Genomic DNA, 20,047 nt, shown 5'->3' on the forward strand with positions numbered 1-20,047 from the left:
ATCTAGTCTGCTCACATCTCCCAAGCTCACACACAAGTTTAAATCTTTTGAAGTTCTAGTCCTCAATTTTTTACCCCCAGATTGGAAAACTAATCAGCCTGTAACTGTGGTCACATTGTACACCCTGGCCCCTACACAGAATTCTTAGAAGAATTCGACTTCATGAATTTTCATGAATCTTCATGAAACGACTTCATGAATTTTTTCAATGACAAAATTGAAACAATTAGAGATAAGATTAATATCCAGTCAGTCTCACCAGATATTCGTACTCCATTGCTAAACGGTAGCGAAAACATAATTGAATCACAGATGAGACGAACAACTTTGAATTCATTTACACCGATCGACATATTAGACCTCACTTCCACAATTTCCTCATCAAAATCTACAACTAGTCTACTAGATCCTATCCCTACTCATCTTCTGAAATCTGCTCTCCCTTTCTTGGATAATGCTTTGCTCCAGATCATAAATAACTCACTGCTGTCAGGGCATGTACCACAGTCGTTTAAGTTATCTATTATTAAGCCATCCCTCAAAAAACCTACCCTTGACCCTAACAGCCTGGCCAACTATAGGCCTATATCTAATCTCCCTTTTCTGTCCAAAATACTTGAAAAAATAGTGTCCAAACAAATAAGTGCCTTCTTACATGAAAAAAAAAAATAAAATCCAATAATCAGTCTGGTTTGACAGCTTACCACAGTACTGAATCAGCCTTAGTTAAAGTTTTTAACGACCTCCTCATTGCTGCCGATAATGGAAATATATCAATTTTAGTCCTCCTGGACCTCAGTGCTGCCTTCGACACCATAGACCATGACATACTACTTTACAGGCTTGAACATTTTATAGGCATTAAAGACTCAGCACTCACTTGGTTTAGATCATACCTTTCTAACCGCAGACAATTTGTACAAGTCCACAATAAACCGTCTATCCAGACTATGGTAAAATATGGGGTGCCCCAAGGCTCAGTACTAGGGCCCCTGTTATTTTCTCTCTATATGCTTCCCCTAGGCTATGAAATTAGGAAACATGGCATTAAATTTCATTCTTATGCAGACAATACACAACTATACCTTTCCGTAAAACCTGTTAGCCAAACTTGACACATGTATAAGAGATATTAAGACATGGATGACAAATAATTTACTGTTTTTGAATTCCGAACAGAAGTCATGGTTGTAGGTCCTAAAAAGATGAGGGATATCCTTTCCTCATCACAGGCTACATTTACTGATCTTCGACTATCCTCATCCACAAGTGTTAAAAATCTAGGAGTTACAATTGACCAAGACCTATCACTAAGTAATCACATAAAACAGATTACCAAAACTTCATTCTATCACTTAAGGAACATTTCAAAGATAAGGAAGTCCTTATCCTTACCAGACGCTGAAAAATTAATCCATGCTTTTGTAACCTCAAGGATTGATTATTACAACGCTCTGTATGCTGGCTGCAATAATACCTGTCTAAAGAGCTTACAGCTCATACAAAATGCAGCTGCTCGCACACTCACTAGAACTAAAAAATATGAACATACAGTATTTCCCCTATCCTGGCATCTCTACATTGGCTGCCTGTTAAAAGTCGCATTGACTTTTAAAATATTACTTCTAACGTACAAAGCCATTAATGGCCAGGCACCAGAATATATTAAAGATCTCCTAGTCCCATATAACCCGCCCAGACCGTTACGATCACAAAATACTGGCCTTCTTGTAATTCCAAGAATCTCAAAAACGACAGTAGGTGGCAGAGCTTTCAGCTATCGCGCACCCCTCCTCTGGAATAATCTCCCTTCCTCAATTCGAAGAATACCTCTTTACTGCCTCCCATAATTAGGTATGGTGCGGTGTGGAACTTCACCCATCTCGGGGATTTTGGAATGGACCACCCTGCTGAATCCTCATGTGACTGGCACACCAGTCGCGCGTGAGATGGTGGTCACTGACCATACCTGCGCTGGTGTCGACTACCCCTCACCATGCCTTAGTTATGCTGCTATAGCATAGTGCTGTCCTTTGGGTATTGTTTGGGTTTTATCCGATACTGGTGCTAAATCGATACTTTTAAAACGGTGCCGGTGCCGAAATGGTGCCTGAACCGGTACTTTGTTTTTAAAATGTTTTAAATTAAAATGGTCTTAAGCATGAATTGCTTTTTTTTTATTGATAAGACAAATTTGAACATGAAATTGAACTGTTATATTTAATTTACTATCAAAATCTCATTGCTCTTACGAATAATACATTTAAATGTTAAAACAGCTTGCCATGCATGCACACACAATGGTAAGCTCTGCTTTCAAGTTTACCCAGTGTAGGTGGTTTGCCATAAGGTATGTTAAAACCGCTTGCCATAAAACTGCCAGGTCATGGACAACGGCATTTGCAAGCAAGTTAATCTAACAGGGACTCTACTTTCCCGTTAATTCAGTGTGTTCCCAAATGCTTCAAGAACTTTCATGTCTTAACCCATAACACGCAGTAGTTTTGAACATGTTAGGCTACATGTCGGTGTTGAAGTGTTTAGATTCCCAGCGCTAGTAGGCATTTTAACAGCAACTAAGTTATGGCTATGCGCTAACACCAGTCAGCTGAGTTTAATTAGCGATAACGTATGGAGATGGTTTCGTAGCCTCTTTGACAGCTCAGTGACATCAGGTATGTAACCTACATATTTATGTTTTTGCCAGCTAACTTTTAATATGATCTTCATATTCAATGTGATGCTATATGGGCCTCATGCACATGAAAGATTAATATCATGCCATTATTTGTTTAACACACCATGAAATAAAGTTTTCACCTTACAACTTTGCTGATAACATTTCAAACTAGATGTACCGCATAGCGGTACAAAATATGACCGCCGCTCAGTCCTGTACATCCGTTCCGCGAAAAAATCACACTTCAATTTGTCTCCATATTTTACTCCATCCCCCACTCTTGAAACTTTTGTGTATGCTTGTTTGGCATGCCTGAGTGTGTGTGTGCGGCTGCACAGAAAGTAGCCTACTGGTGCTGAAAAGGTGAATAGATTGTAGAATAGCCAAAGAAGATGTAGCATTGTTATAAAACCTTTAAAATCTCTAAACAATCATAAGTAGGGCAGTTCATCACAGTTCATCCATTGCAACTGGATTGATGAAAGGTCACTTACACCTGTAGGCTACATTGTATTTGGGAAAAGCAAAAGGTATCAGCATAATGTTATTTATTTATTTATAAACAAAAACATCTCTGTCAGTTCCATGCCGTTTTCAACAGCTATCAAAAACAAAGGTCATTTTTGGATGGATGGATTTTTTGTGAATGTTTCTTCTTCTACATAAGATTTTAGTCATCTTTAGTTCATATAATACTTTATTGTTAATGCACAAATTAAGTAACAGTAGTCTGAAACGTTTTTGTTAATGCACAAATTAAGTAACAGTAGTCTGAAACGAAATACTGTTTTACATCTAACCAGTGGTGCAAATAACTGACATGTCTAAACGGGCCTTGATGAAATGCGTCGCTAGACTGTTCATACACATTTTAACGGGCCAAAGTTGAAGAGCTGTTGTCCGTTATTGTTCGTGCAAATATAGGCTGATTCATGTTCCCTTGCATTGTGTAACTGAGGTCCATGGCTAGTCTGGCTTTCACCAGACCAAGCTCAATCTTTTAAGAAATCAAAAAATAAATAGCGGGCAGATCAGGCTGGGTTCACCCAGCCTAGTCCATAGGCACCCGATATTGTTTAATTTTCCGATTGAGATATCCACGCTCTGGCTATTCTAAATGCAAAAATGCATCAGGGAGTTATGACAAAACTGTAACTAACAAACTAGATCCTAATAGAAAGCTGTTAGCTTCCCTAAGCTACAGGTAGGCTTATGCTATGCTGGCGACACAAATAAAATCTCCTTTGGAAACCAATGGCTTACGCCTTACAGTATCAAGCGGACTTAAACTGCCATATCGTGGCGAAAAGTTGTAATAAAATTCACGCAGCTCCATGAGTCAAGGAAAGCGCGAATGAAGTAGCCACTTCTAAATGGGACCCACTACACAGTAGCTTAAGGTGTGTTGCTAAAGCAGCCATAATGAAATGAAGGTGTCATTGTTTGGATACTTCACACACACATGCTTTTTAATTTCACAGACTACAACTACCAAGCTGGAATCAAAGCACATCGATTCCCCTCTCACACCCTGCACGCACTTAAAACAAAATAAACAGGCGTCTCAGTCTCACGCATGTATAGGCAAAACTGTATCAGACCGGTGTAACGTTGGTAAATCTTCCATTGCACAGAATGATTTTTGTAGCACGTGCAACAAATGACAGTCGAAAGATACAATTACAGTGCTGCTATCAATTTGCTTGGTATAACCGCATTTATAGTTTTCTACAAATGCAATCAATCAAATTGGCCTCCATCACTCAACCAACGCTAACGGTAACATTACCTAGGTCCTTATTGATATTATAAGATTAACATACCGGCAGTAAAAACCAAGCATGACCGATAAACATCCTCAGATTTATTTCGGCTTCAAGAAGAAATGGGAATTACATTTCATGTGAACATCATCCTATCCTTATTAGACGTTCTCTGCGGTAAACTACAGTCCTAGGAAGCGTCCATTGTTTTTCCAACCCACTTTTAACTTCCAACAAAATTATGTCTCACAGCAACGATGCGCCATCTAGTGGACAAACGACTACTTATCGCCAATACTGGAAATGTAACCATGATGATGATGATGAATATTTATTTTGGCTTTCTTTTAATCCTACTGAATTTGTAATTATGTATCGGCCGTTCTAATACCGATAGTATGTGGGTGCCTGTGTGTGTGTGCATGTGTATATGTGTGCACTGCCATCTACAGGCCAATGAGTGTAGAGTCACTAAATGTACACATAACCTAATTTTTTTTAGACCCCCCCCCCCCCCCCCCCCCCATGGATGAAATTCTACGAAACTTGGCATACCCCCAGAGAATCCCAGGTCAATCATATACATAAAATTTGGTGCAGTTCTGAACATCTTAACTGAAGATAGGGGCGATTAAAGCAGAATAATATTGCATTTTCATTTTTTACCGGGGGGGTGCAAATCACAAATGAGTGATTATGGGCCAGATTGATGTGGGCCCTTGAGACCAACATACCATAAAAGATTCTTCATCCTCAGTGCCACGGTTCAGGTAGTTATTTAGGAAAAACTGCTTTTTTTGCAGTTCGCGGGGGCCCAGCACGGGGGGGGAGTGGCCCCCGGGGACCAAACAAATTTTTCCGTAAAAGTCTAGTGGGGCTACATACCCACCAAATTTCATGTGCCCCCGTGTTTCGGTGTCGCGGGTATCGTTGACCAAAAATTCAGGAAGTAGATGACGGGGGGGAAAAAAAAAAAAAACTTTGACAATCCCTATATGACTTCGCTAGCGGCGGTTATAATAAATGTCAGTTAGCGCATTATCAAGGATATTGTGTAACGTATAGGCTAGCCTACTGTTGATGTTGTTTCATAGCCTTTTGCTTGTGTGTAGTTAGACAGGCCCACTGCTAGATTTTGACAGGAGCTCGCGATATCGCTTTAAAGTAAGCTACTTGGGCTCACGCAAGCTGTCAAACACTGTCCAGTCGCCTATGTGGTGCACCCCTCTGGTTTATACATCCAGTGTATCATATGTTAGCTACCTGTATCTGGATGTGTTGCTATCAGAGCAAGACGTTAGAGATGGTGCATGACATGCAGTGATGCCTCGTAGGCCTATACAAAAAATAAATAAAAAAACGCTATTTAAGCACCGAAATGAGGCACCGAAATCCACGTTGTTATTCGATGCAGTTACTACCATTTGTGTCGGCACCGGTGCCATATTAGTGTTTCAGTGCCCAACCCTAGCTGTCATGAAAAAGGTTTGTCTTAAAGTGTCATATTTTTGGCAGTGAAGAAGAAAGTGCTCCTCTGCCTGACAGTGACCACATAATCTTTGTTCTCTTGGCAGCCAGGTTTTTCTGTGTCTGCCTGTTTCTATTGGTAGGTTGTGGTCACTGAGCCTGTACTTGGTCAGGATATGCCTCTGCTTCGTATCTCTGACAGAGATGAGACTCTGGGAATTCATATTCTCTTTTTAGGATCAGATAGGAATTCATTTTACTTTGGTTTGTAATTTGGTTTGTCTAATGCTCTCCCTCTCCCTCTTTCTCCCTCTCTCTCTCCATCTCTCTTTCCCTCTTTCTCCCTCTCTCTCTCCCTCTCTCTCTCCCTCTCTCTCTCTCTGTCTCTCTCTCCAAGTTAAGATGTCAAGTTTCCAAAGACCTCTAACACGCAGAACACACATACAATTCAATTCAATTGGGGGCCTGAATACGGGAATACACACACACTCACACACACACTCTCACACACACACACACACTCCCACACACACACACTCACACACACACTCTCACACACACACATACACACACACACGCACACATACATACACACACACACACGCACACATACATACATACACAGAGAGAGAAGGGAGTACACACACACACACACACACAGGGGAATACACACACACACACACACACAGAGGGGAATACACACACACACACACACACACACACACACAGAGGGGAATACACACACACACACACACACAGAGGGGAATACACACACACACACACTCACTCACTGAAGGTGCACGACTCCCAGTGTCTCTACTCCCGAGTCTATGCAGCCCATAGAACCGCCGCATAAAAAGTTATGAACTGGTGTGTGTGTGTGTGTGTGTCTGTAGACGTACGTGAAGAGTGTGGTTCACTGATTGGTAGTTTATTGATTGAATGGTCAGTCAGTTATTCACCTGAGGTGCAAGGATGACACACACACACACACACACAACAGTGAATCACACACACACACACACAAACCAGAGACACACACAGAGAGGGGAATACACACACACAGGGGAACACACACACACACACACCAGAGGGGAACACACACACACACACACACAGGGGAATGTGCTATTGACAAAAGTGGAAAATGGCTGCAGAGTTTATGCTAAAAGTAATAACTTACATAAACACACACCAAGCAAATAAACCAGAGGCAGCCAGGCAAGGTGTGTGTGTGTGTGTGTGTGTGTGTGTGTGTGTGTGTGTGTCAGACTCCTAATTAGGGTGAGCAGCAGATAGGATTACTGACTGATTCCGCCCTGCAAAGTTCTGACATAACGCAAACAAACAACCTTACAACATCCAGGAGCCAGCACCACACACACACACTCTCTCACACACACACACACACACACACTCTCTCTCTCACACACACACACACCACACACACACTCTCAAACACTCACACACACGCACACTCACACACACACACTCACACACACACCTTCCTACAAACACACACACTGGTGAGGAAGAGAGAGAGAAAGAGAGAGACACACACACACTCATACCCCCCCTCCCACACACACACACACACTCATACCCCCCCTCCCACACACACACACACACACACACTCATACCCCCCCCCTCCCACACACACACACACTCATACCCCCCCTCCCACACACACACACACACACTCATACCCCCCCCCCCCCTCCCACACACACACACACTCATACCCCCCCTCCTACACACACACACACACACATTCATACCCCCCCCCCCCTCCCACACACACTCATACCCCCCCCCTCCCACACACACACATATTACACATATGTTGTTTGCAAGTTTTTGCAGTCTATTGTGTTTCTGTATTGTATATTTTGTACCCCTCCTACCCCTTGTACATGTGTAATTGCTACGTAACACACACACACACACACCTCCTACCCCGTGTGTAATTACTACATGTATGTAACACACACACACACACACCTCCTACCCCTTGTACTGTCTGTTATCTGTTATCTGTAACACTGGCTTTTGCAACCACACACCTCCTACCCCTTGTACTGTCTGTTATCTGTTATCTGTAACACTGGCTTTTGCAACACTGCACCCAAACACACACACACACACACACATACACAGAGAGAGAGTGTTACAGAGATCTGTAACACTGGCTTTGGCAACACTGTATCCAAACACTTATGCTCATAAAGGAATTAGATTTGAATTTGAGAGTGCAGGGTAGACAATAGTATACAGTTGATTTACAGAAGAAAGTTCAAATAGTCTGGTGTAGGGAATGCATTGTCCATGGGGATTAGGAGGTGCAAATAGTCCGGTGTAGGGAATGCATTGTCCATAGGGATTAGGAGGTGCCATAGGGCGGGTGGTGAGTCGCTAGGCTGCACGGGCCAGGGGCCTCATTTATAAAGCGTTTTTACGCACAGATTTGATCTTAGACCGTGCGTACGCTCAAATCCATGCCAGCACTCAGATTTATAAAAACCGTGGAAAAGTGCTTATCTCCACGTCAGGTTCAAACTTGACGTACGACCATTTCCTTGTGGTAATGCCGGGGTACTGCAAGTAATCTGAGGTCTAAGTGCGATGCATTTTCAAAATTCCAAGACCAACGATCTCATGTCTTTCTTTACCATATGCATGATCAATATCAGAAGATGTTTAAAGTCGTTTTGGACGCATCTTAATGTTTCATGGTTTGGCATAAAACTGATAATGAGAACTGTAGCCCACTTAAGAAAGTGAAAAAACGAATAGCTTACTTATTTCATAATATAAAAAAACCCACCAAGACCGATAGAATGATTGAAACATTCTTACAGGTGATCTAGTATATTTGGTGTTCTCACCAATCTAATATTGACCATAAAATGTCCAATTGCCCTCGTTTAGGAGAGGAAAAGTACATTTGCCCCAGGGATGTAGTGGTAAAATAAGAGGTTATTGTACAATATTGGGAATAGGATAATATTGGATAATTTGGACAGTTTTTAATGTTAAAAGTGAATAAACTCTTTTAAGAGGTGGATAAACTCTAATAAGAGGTGGGTAAACTCTATTTCTGAAATTTCAGAGGTGGATAAACTGCGTTTACTCACGTTTAGCCTCCACTACATCTTAATTTGCGCTCATAGGTCTATTCCCAGCTCCGTAACAGAAAGGTAATATTTGAATGTAAGTTATACAATGTAGGCTATAGATATTCTATATCATATATAGCCTACACAACCAAGGGACGGAAGTTATCTTCTGAAAGCAAGGCATCTTCATATTTAGTGTTGCGTCGGAGTTGCGTAAAGAGGTGCAGAGCGCGCACCTGTTTGCTTTTTTTGACTGGCAGTGCCCAAGATCAGATGACAATACGTGAGTTGAATAATGTAGGCTAAAATATAAAGGTAGGCCTAAAGCAAACAATAAAGGACAATGTTTAAGCCATTAGACATTATTGAAAGAAAACGATAGCAAAGATATGCAGAATGAATGAATAATGACCGGCTAACTAGGCTACTTTTTCAGCAAAAACATAGCCTATCCTAAAAGAAACGTTAAGCCTACATGACATATCAACCTTAATTTAGTCCTCTGTTTTGTAGACTAAATCAGCATATTACCCTGGATCATATTGGAAACGTACAGTAGCCTACTGTACCATAACGTACAGGATTATGTTGTAGGCCTAGAGGTCTTTCCTTCATAAGGTAGGCCTACCCATTTCTTTTTTCTACAAAGTAGGCCTAAACATACTAAATGTTGATTATTCGCATTACTGCAAGCAAAAGGAATGAAAGCGAGCCGAGGACAATGGACATGGATGCATACGATCTCTTTCCAGAAAGCTTTGCTGGAAAAAACATAATTAGTTAAGCTATTCGAACTGACGCATATAGGCTAGTTAACATCAGATGGCATAGGCTAGGCCTATACAATGTTTTCAATATATAATTTTACATAGGCTACAGCTTTTAGGCCATTGATTTCATTAAAACATATGCTAATGATATTGATGAGGGGGTGTTTACAAGGCGGAGACCTAAAGCCATCCTGCTGCGCACAAGTTGACGTTCATTTGTGATTTATAATGGGCACATCTGCAAGGGTGGCGTACGCACGTTTTTTTGTGCGTACGTTCCTGTTCTCTGAATCACAGATCACAATCATTTCAGAAATGATCTAAGATCAAATGAAGGATGGTTTCTACGCAACACTTTTATAAATGAGGCCCCAGGAATCCGGGCAAGGGGACAGTAACAGGCGATGATAGGGCAGTCAAAGGGATGGGACTTCAGGTGAGATGAGGGCCAAACACACGGATGGCTGATGACTGGTGTTGTTTGGGGGAAGAGAGTGAGATATAGAGTGGGTTAGTATTACTCTAAGTCATGATGCTTAGTAATAATAAGTATATCAATGGTACTATGTAGTGTTATACCATAGAGTGGGTTAGTATTACTATAAATCATGATGAATTCTTGAATTTCCCCTTGGGGATCAATAAAGTATCTATCTATCTATCTATCTATCTAATAAGTATATCAATGATACTATACTATAAGTTAAAACAACCTTACAGAGAGAGAGAGAGAGGGAAGGGAAGAGAGGAGGAGGAGGGGGGGGGTTGTACAGTGTGACACATGAAAAGTCCATGACAGCACTATGCTATAGCAGCATAACTAAGGCATGGTGACAGCGCTATGCTATAGCAGCATAACTAAGGCATGGTGAAGGGTAGTCAACACCAGCGCAGGTATGGTCAGTGACCACCGTTGCATGCATGACTGGGATGCCAGTCACACAAGAACACAGCAGGGTGGTCCATTCCAAAAAACCCTGAGGTGGTTGAAGTTCCACACTGCACCATACCTAACTATGGGAGGCACTAAAGAGGTATGTTTCAAGTCTAGACTTAAAAAATAGGGAGGGTGTCTGCTAATCGAATAGAGGGAGGGAGATTATTCCAGAGGAGGGGTGCGTGGTAGCAGAAAGCTCTGCCTCCTACTGTAGTTTTTGAGATTCTTGGGATTACAAGACGTCCAGTATATAGTCTATCCTTGAAGTGACATAAGCGTGGATACATTTTTCAGCATCTGGTAAGGATAAGGACTTCCTTATCTCTGAAATGTTCCTTATGGTGGCTATTTATTGTGGTTAAATTAAGTTTTAGTGATCTATTTTATGTGATTATTTAGTGATGGGTCCTGGTCAATTATAACTCCTAGATTTTTAAAACTTGTGGATGAGGTCAGTGGAAGATCACTATATGTAGCCTGTGATGAGGATAGGATATCCCTCATCTTTTAAGAACCTAAAACCATGACTTCTGTTTTATCTGAGTTTAAAAGGAGGGAAGTGGTTTGTCATCCACGTTTTTATACACTGTATATCTTATACATGTGTCAAGTTTGGCTAACAGGTTTAATTCATCAGGCTTTATGGATAGTTATAGTTGTGCATCATCTGCATAAGAATGAAAATTAATGTCATGTTTCCTAATTTCAGAGCCTAGGGGAAGCATTTAAAGGGAAAATAACAGGGGCCCCAGTACTGAGCCTAGAGGCACTCCATATTTTACCATATTTTTAGGTATGATCTAAACCAAGCGAGTGTTGAGTCTTTGATGCCTATGGAATGTTCAAGCCTATGAAGTAGTACATGTATGTCATGGTCTATGGTGTCAAAGGCAGCACTGAGGTCCAGTAGGATCAGTATTGATACATATCCATTATCAGCAGCAATGAGGAGGTCATTAAAAACTTTAACTAAGGCTGATTCAGTACTGTGGTGAGCTCTGAAGCCAGACTGATATAATTCCTGGATTTTGTTCATATGTAAGAAGGCACCAATTTGTTTGGACACTATTTTTTCTAGTATTTTTTATATAAAAGGTAGATTAGATATAGGCTTATAGTTAGCCAGGTTGTTAGGGTCAAGGCAAGGTTTTTTGAGGAATGGCTTAATAACAGTGGGGCAGCCGTGGCCTACTTGTTAGCGCTTCGGACTTGTAACCGGAGGGTTGCCGGTTCGAACCCCGACCAGTAGGCACGGCTGAAGTGCCCTTGAGCAAGGCACCTAACCCCTCCCTGCTCCCCGAGCGCCGCTGTTGTTGCAGGCAGCTCACTGCGCCGGGATTAGTGTGTGCTTCACCTCACTGTGTGTTCACTGTGTGCTGAGTTTGTTTCACTAATTCACAGATTGGGATAAATGCAGAGACCAAATTTCCCTCACGGGATCAAAAGAGTATATATACTTATACTTATAGATAGCTCATATAGATAGCTTAAATGACTGTGGTACATGCCCTAATAGCTGTGAATTATTTATAATCTAGAGCAAAACATTATCCAGGAAGGGGAGCGCAGTCTTATAAAGGTGAGTAGGAAAAGGGTCTAGTAGACTAGTTACAGAAATTGTGGAGGTGAGTTCTAATATGTTGATTGGTGTAAATTAATTAAATATTGTTCCAGGTCTCATCTGTGATTCTGTTATGTTTTCGCTCTCATTCAGCAATGGAGTATGTGTATTTGGTGAAACTGATTGGTTATTGATCTTATCTCTAATTGTTTCAATTTTGTCATTGAAAAAGTTAATGAAATCATTACTGTTTAGGCTTATATGGATAGATTGGGTTACTTCATGGCTCTTCGTCAAGCGGGAAATTGTGCTAAAGAGAAATTTTGTATTATTTTAATTTTCTTCAATCAGCGAGGAATAGTAAGCTGACTTAGCATCGTTAAGTGCTTTTTTGTAAGTGATAAGGCTATCTTTCCATGCTTGGCGAAAGACTTCCATTTTAGTGGTGCGCCATTTTTGTTCTAGTTTATATGAGTAGTAAGAATAAGTGTATGTGCAGGATGAATAGTACGAAGAGCAGCAGAATATGGCTTAGTTAGTTGGTTGGTTGTCACCGGGAAGCGGGATTCAGTAGGGTGACAGCCGCAGGGAAGAAGTGTCCTCTGAACCTGCCTTACGCATCACTTGCCCTGGACGGCCCTGATGGAGGGGAACCGGTGATGCGTTGGGCAGTTTACACCACCCTCTGCAGTGCGTTGGGCAGTTTACACCACCCTCTGCAATGCTTTCCGGTTGGAGGCTATACCAAACTGTGACAGTTAATGAGGATGCTCTTGATGGTGCAGCGGTAGAAGTTCACCAGGATCTGAGGAGACAGGTGTGTGTGTGTGTGTGTGTGTGTGTGCGTGTGTGTGTTGGGGATCTGAGGAGACAGGTGATATCTGCAGCAGCAAACTGTTAAATAGCCCAACAGGTAGCCGACCACACAGACAGCATGTCCACAATATACACATACACACACACACACACACTCACACACGCACGCACGCACGCACACACACACACATCACATCACACAGCATGTCCACAATATACAGAAAGAGAGAGAGAGAAAGGGAGAGAGTGAGAGATAGAAAGGGAGAGAGAGAGAGAGAGAGAGACAGCATGTCCACAATCAAACCAGGAGATTCTATACACAGAGAGAGAGAGAGAGAGGGAGAAAGAGAGAGAGAGAAAGGGAGAGAGTGTGTGTGTGAGAGAGACAGTGAGTGTGTGTGTGTGTGGTTAGGTGTGTGTGTGTGTGTGTGTGTGCGTGTGCGTGCGTGTATTCGCACGTGTGTGTGTGCGTATGTGTGTGTTTATAGTGTGTTTATGTGTGTGTATGTATGTGTGTGTGTGTGTGTGTGTGTGTGTATATTCGCACGTGTGTGTGTGTGTGCATGTTTATAGTGTGTTTATGTGTGTGTGTGTGTGTGTATTTGCCTGTTGCCTGTGTGTGTGTGTGTGTGTGTGTTTGCCTATGTGTGCGTGTGTGTGTGTGTGTCAGAGCGCTGATTCCTGTGCTGGCAGCTCAAGTAGAGTCCGCTCCGACAGCGAGACTGCCACTGAGAGAAGAGAAGAGGGGGAGAGAGAGAGAGAAACACACACACACACACACACACACACACAGACAGGACAGAGTGTTCCTGGGACGCTGGCGCCCCCTATGGGTGCCTCTCAACCTTCTATTTACTTTTTTTTTCATCGGCCAATTTTCTAAAAATGTCTCATATTTTCTTACAGCCCATTTGACGTGCTCCCAACTTTAGACAATGGTTAAATGTAATTTTGTAAACTTCAACTTGTCTCCTTTTTCAAACTGAACTATTTGCAAACTTTTTTTTCTGAACGGTGCAGTGAAGGTTTTGATGTAGTCTTCGTCCAAAAATAGTTGTTAAAATGGATTAAGACAAATCAGATCAATGGAGTCTCAATTTACAACTCTTGGCTAAAAGAGTCTAGTTTCAGTCCACATCCCACTCACTGAATAAAGTTTGGAAAGTACATATCCATGATTATTATCAGGGAGGGGGAGGAATGGATCGAATTTAACTCGTCACGGCAATGGCCAATGAGCGTCTGGCGCGCAGGACGTTATATAGCAGGCTCGGCGCCCGGAGCTCTCCAAAGCCAGCACCGCTCCTGGACATACCACACGGAACCGGGAACAGCAGACTCACACCGTCTTTGTGTCTGTGCACCCACGACAGACCGGGAGCAGAGCAAATGTTTGCAGAGCTGACTGCGCGCTTGGCCACTGGTGAGACGGACTGTACTGCGGCTGAGAGAGATTCGGAGGCTGAGCGTCTTAACATTCCTACTTCTCCGCCGAAGAGCTTCTTTTGAACTACTGTGCGTCCAGACGCACGGCTCATATCACGAAACCTTCATCTCGATACCCTTCTCAGCGTATATATTTTTTTCAAGTTTCACTCTTGTTTGCTCCGTTAAGTTTTCCGCATGAATCTCCTGGACCCGTACCTGAAGATGGCAGACGGCCAGGAGAAGTCCCTCTCCGGGGCGCCCAGTCCGAGCATGTCTGAGGACTCCGCGGGCTCGCCGTGTCCGTCCGGGTCCAGCTCCGACACGGAGAACACGCGCCCAACGGAGAACAGTCTGCTGGGACCCGACGGCAGCAAGAAGGAAGAAGACGACAAATTCCCCGTGTGCATCCGCGAGGCCGTGTCACAGGTGCTTAAGGGCTACGACTGGACCCTCGTGCCCATGCCGGTCCGCGTCAACGGCTCCAGCAAAAACAAGCCGCACGTGAAGAGACCCATGAACGCGTTCATGGTGTGGGCGCAGGCGGCACGTAGGAAGCTCGCGGACCAGTACCCGCACCTCCACAACGCAGAACTCAGCAAGACTCTGGGCAAACTCTGGAGGTAGGACACTCGCATGCTGCCACGAGCTGCGTTAGTTATGAAATGCTGTACAGGAACAGAGACATTGGTTTATATTGTGTTTGGTGCTTCATATGCAAAATCATCATTTTAGTAGTTTCTTATTGGCGGCATGTCTGCAAACATTGTAGTGCTTCCAGACTATTAAAAACTACTATTTTGTTTTGTCTTTACAACTATATAAAATATCTAATTGTTTGTCCAAATGCCTTGGAGCAGATTACTGAACGAGGTGGAAAAGCGCCCGTTCGTGGAGGAGGCGGAGAGACTGCGCGTGCAGCACAAGAAGGATCACCCGGACTACAAGTACCAGCCGCGGCGGCGGAAGTCGGTGAAAAACGGGCAGGGGGATCCGGAGGACGCGAGCGAGCAGACCCACGTCTCACCCCACGCCATCTTCAAGGCGCTGCAGCACGCGGACTCGCCCGCCTCCAGCCTGGGCGACGTGCACTCCCCCAGCGACCACTCCGGTAAGTCACGGCTCCACGTGGGGGGGCAGACTCAGGGGAGCTGATGAGCACATATACTTATGCAGATCCGCGTTAGTTCAAGTTGATGTAGCGTGATGTGTGATGTGATTACTGATGTGCTGATTACTGCAGGCTACTGCTGTCCTCCCCATGACACACACACGTGTGTTAATACTGTGCTGTGTGTGTGTGTGTGTGTGTCAACACTGTCCTATGTGTGTGTGTATGTGTGTGTTAACACTGTCTCCGTGTGTGTGTGTGTGTGTGTGTGTGTATGTGTTAACACTGTCTCCGTGTGTGTGTGTGTGTGTATGTGTTAACACTGTCTCTGTGTATGTGTGTGTGTGTGTGTGTTAATGCTGTCCTGTGTGTGTGTGTTAACGCTGTCTCCATGTATGTGTGTGTGTGTTAATGCTGTCCTGTGTGTGTGTGTGTGTGTGTTAACACTGTCTCTGTGTGTGTGTGTATGTGTGTGTGTGTTAATGCTGTCCTGTGTGTGTGTGTTAACACTGTCTCCGTGTATATGTGTGTGTGTGTATGTTAATGCTGTCCTGTGTGTGTGTGTGTTAACACTGTCTCCGTGTGTGTGTGTGTTAATGCTGTCCTCTGTGTGTGTGTGTGTGTGTTAATGCTGTCCTCTCCCCCCAGGCCAGCCCCAGGCCCCCCCCACCCCCCCCACCACCCCCAAGACAGAGGGGCAGAAGCTGGAGCTGAAGCGAGAAGGGCGCCCCCTGCTGGACTCCGCCGGACGCCAGCTCAATATCGACTTTCGTGACGTGGACATCGGCGAGCTGAGCAGTGAGGTCATCTCCCACATCGAGACGTTCGACGTCAACGAGTTCGACCAGTACCTGCCCCCTAACGGCCACCCCGGCGCTGGGTCCTACGCTGCCCCCTACAGCCTGGGGAGCAGTGGGGCAGTAGCGGCCGCCTGGCTGCCCAAGAGCCACAGTCCCAGCCCGGGGCAAGTGCAAGGGCAAGCGCAGACCCCCCTGGATCCCCCCACGCAGGTGCGACCCCCCCACATCAAGACGGAGCAGCTGAGTCCGAGCCACTACAGTGAGCCTGCTGCCCGGGGGTCATCGACCCCGCCCCCACCTGGCCCGCCCCCCCCAGCCTCCTACAGCTCCTTCAGCATGGGTCTGTACGGCCACGCCCCCTCATATAGCCCCGCCCCCTCTGCAGACCACACCCCCGCTACAGGCTCCGCCTCCTCTATAGGCCACACCCCTGCTCCCCGCACTGGGCCGCACTACGACTTCGACCAGCAGGGCAGCAGCAGCGCCTACTACAGCCACGCCACCGCCGGCGTCTCGGCCAATCAGAGCCTCTACTCCACCTTCAGCTACATGAGCCCGCCCCACCGGCCCATGTACACGCCAATCACGGACGCCGTGGGCGTGGCCTCTGTCCCGCAGACCAATCACAGCAGCCCACAGCACTGGGAGCAGCAGCCCGTCTACACACAACTCACCAGGCCCTGAGCCGCACACACACACACACACACAGACACACACACGCACACACACACAAACACACACGGGGAAGAGCCGCAGTCAGATACGAAAGCTGGTCTTCAAACCCTGAACTGAGCTTGCCATAGGCCCCTTCTTTACACACACACACACACACACAGACACACACACACACACATGCTCAAAAATGAGCCAAACACAATCTCACACACTCCTGGGGAACAGAACTGAACTGACCTGAGCTCTGATTGCCTGCAGTGCCTTAGTCTCTTGTAGGACTGACCAATCACATCATGTGTTTAGCAAAGACTGACCAATCACATCGTCATCTCTGGACCAAGATGAACTCTCTGGACAAAGCCGCCTCTGTGAGGTTCTCTTAATGCCTTTCTACCTATCTGTCTGTTCACCTGTCTGTCTATTCACCTGTCTGTCTGTCTGTTTGTCTGTGTGTGTGGCTCTGGGACCTGTTAAAGTGTGTGTGTGTGTGTGTGTGTGGCTCTGGGGCTGGTCAGTGTTTGTAGAGTTGTATCTATAGTATTTATGCGTCCTGTAGAATCCTGTCCACTCGCACGGCCCTGTTAGTGCCCAGCTCAGGCCACTTCCTGCTTGCTGTAGGTCACTTCCTGCTTGCTGCCCCTGAGGCTGAGGAGGAAGTGATGTCATCTCATGGCATTCCCAGTGCAGCCTTCACACGAGCTGTGTCTTCCACCACCGCCAGGAGCCTTTCACACACACACACACACACACACACACACATGCACACACACACTCACATTTGCACTTAACTGTCTCACATACACACCTGCAGACACATACAAACTCTTACACATACACACAGCTGCGATTGTACTTAATGTTGCCAAGCGTGTGTCTAAACACTCACTCACACACACACACAAACACACACACACACTCACTCACTCACACACACACACACACACACACACACTTACTCACTCACACACACACACACACACAACTAAGATGTGTGTCTAAATACTCACTCATACACACACACACAACTGAGATGTGTGTCTAAACACACGCTCTCTCACACACACACACACTCACTCACACACAACTGAAATGTGTGTCTAAACACATGCTCACACACACTCACACACACACAACTGAGATGTGTGTATCAGGCCCCCATAGGAAGTGCCCTTTAACCTGTTAGTGTCCACAGCATTCTACAGCTGGCTAAAATCATCACACACACACACACCCAGACACATTCATCTCTCACACAAACACACACTCACACACACACACACTCACACATCCCCGCCCCAACTTCTTTAATTTATTTATTAGCATTAATTTTATTTCAAAGTAATTATTTTGCATTCCATTCTTTAATACTTCGTATGACTAATACATGTTTTGCTGTTGTTTTTGTTTATGTTTTTGTTTATGTTTTTGTAGACTGTTTATTGTTATTGTAGTTAGTGACGTATACGCCAACGGATGGGCAGTGGGGGGCCAGTCCAGCACCCCCCCCCCCCCCCGTTTATTTATCTCTCTGTAGAGGCTGGACTCTTTACACACACACACACACACACACACACTACAATAACCCACTCCAGCAACCCCTCCCCCCTGTTTATATATCTCTCTGTAGAGGCTGGACTCTTAACACACACACACACACGCACACACACTACAATAACCCACTCCAGCAACCCCCCCCCCCCCCCCCCCATTTATTTATCTCTCTGTAGAGGCTGGACTCTTAACACACACATAGACACACACACATATGCACACACACGCACACTCCCACACACACACTACAATAACCCACTCCAGCAACCCCCCCCCCCCCCCCCCCCCCCCATTTATTTATCTCTCTGTAGAGGCTGGACTCTTAACACACACATAGACACACACACATATGCACACACACGCACACTCCCACACACACACTACAATAACCCACTCCAGCAACCCCCCCCCCCCCCCCCTCCCATTTATTTATCTCTCTGTAGAGGCTGGACTCTTTACACACACACACACCCACATACACACACGTGCACACACACACACCACAATAATCCAGCCTGTTTATTTATCTGTAGAAGCTGGACTCTTTACACACACACACACACACACACACACCACAATAATCCAGCCTGTTTATTTATCTGTAGAAGCTGGACTCTTTACACACACACACACACACACACACACCACAATAATCCAGCCTGTTTATTTATCTGTAGAAGCTGGACGCTTCTTCTTCCTTCGTGTATGCAATCTGAAGTCTTAATTGAATTGAGTTTACTGGACTGGAAAGGTGCTCTTATATCACACACACACACACACACACACACACAGTGTTATGGATGTTGCAGTGCCTTGGAACTTTTGTATTCTATTTGCAATAAAAGAGAAAATACTTTGGGAGAATGTCTGGCCTCTCATGTCTTAAACACACGCATGCACACACACACATATGCACGCACACACACACACGCATGCACGCACACACACACACATAGAGAGTAAACAAGACTGACATGTACATGTGGTGTGTGTGTGTGTCTGTGTGTGCGTGTGTATGTGTGTGTGTGTGTGTATGTGTGTGTGTGTGTGCGTGTGTGTGTGTGTATGTGTGTGTGTAAGAGTGTGTGCGTGTCTGTCTGTGTGTGTGTGTATGTGTGTGTGTGTGTGTGTGCAGGATGATTGCAGGAGGGCTGACTTGTTTTTCTGTTTCAGCCCAGAGGCTATAAACACCAGAACTCTGAATTAATTAATTTCATGGTGTGTGTGAGTGTGTTTCTGACTTTTACTGACATGTGTTTTGATTTTCTCTTGTTCTCTCTCTCTTTGTGTGTGTGTGTGTGTGTGTGTGTGTGTGTGTGTGTGTGTGTGTAGTGATGCTTCTATCTAAGTCAGTGTGTGGAACAGCCATCTTTT

The 20,047-nt window shown here is 44.7% G+C and overlaps 1 protein-coding gene across 1 annotated transcript; it reads left to right on the plus strand.

Moving 5' to 3' along the window:
- The first annotated feature begins 14,414 nt into the window (after window positions 1-14,414).
- On the plus strand, window positions 14,415-17,605 carry sox9a (SRY-box transcription factor 9a). The gene is made up of 3 exons (XM_042086948.1): window positions 14,415-15,159; window positions 15,397-15,647; window positions 16,296-17,605. Exons 1-3 carry the CDS (start codon window positions 14,735-14,737, stop codon window positions 17,129-17,131), a joined length of 1,512 nt encoding a protein of 503 aa, XP_041942882.1. The 5' UTR covers window positions 14,415-14,734; the 3' UTR covers window positions 17,132-17,605.
- The last annotated feature ends 2,442 nt before the right edge of the window (window positions 17,606-20,047 follow it).

This window comes from Alosa sapidissima, chromosome 3 (assembly GCF_018492685.1).
Source record: "Alosa sapidissima isolate fAloSap1 chromosome 3, fAloSap1.pri, whole genome shotgun sequence".
Classification (NCBI taxonomy): domain Eukaryota; kingdom Metazoa; phylum Chordata; class Actinopteri; order Clupeiformes; family Clupeidae; genus Alosa; species Alosa sapidissima.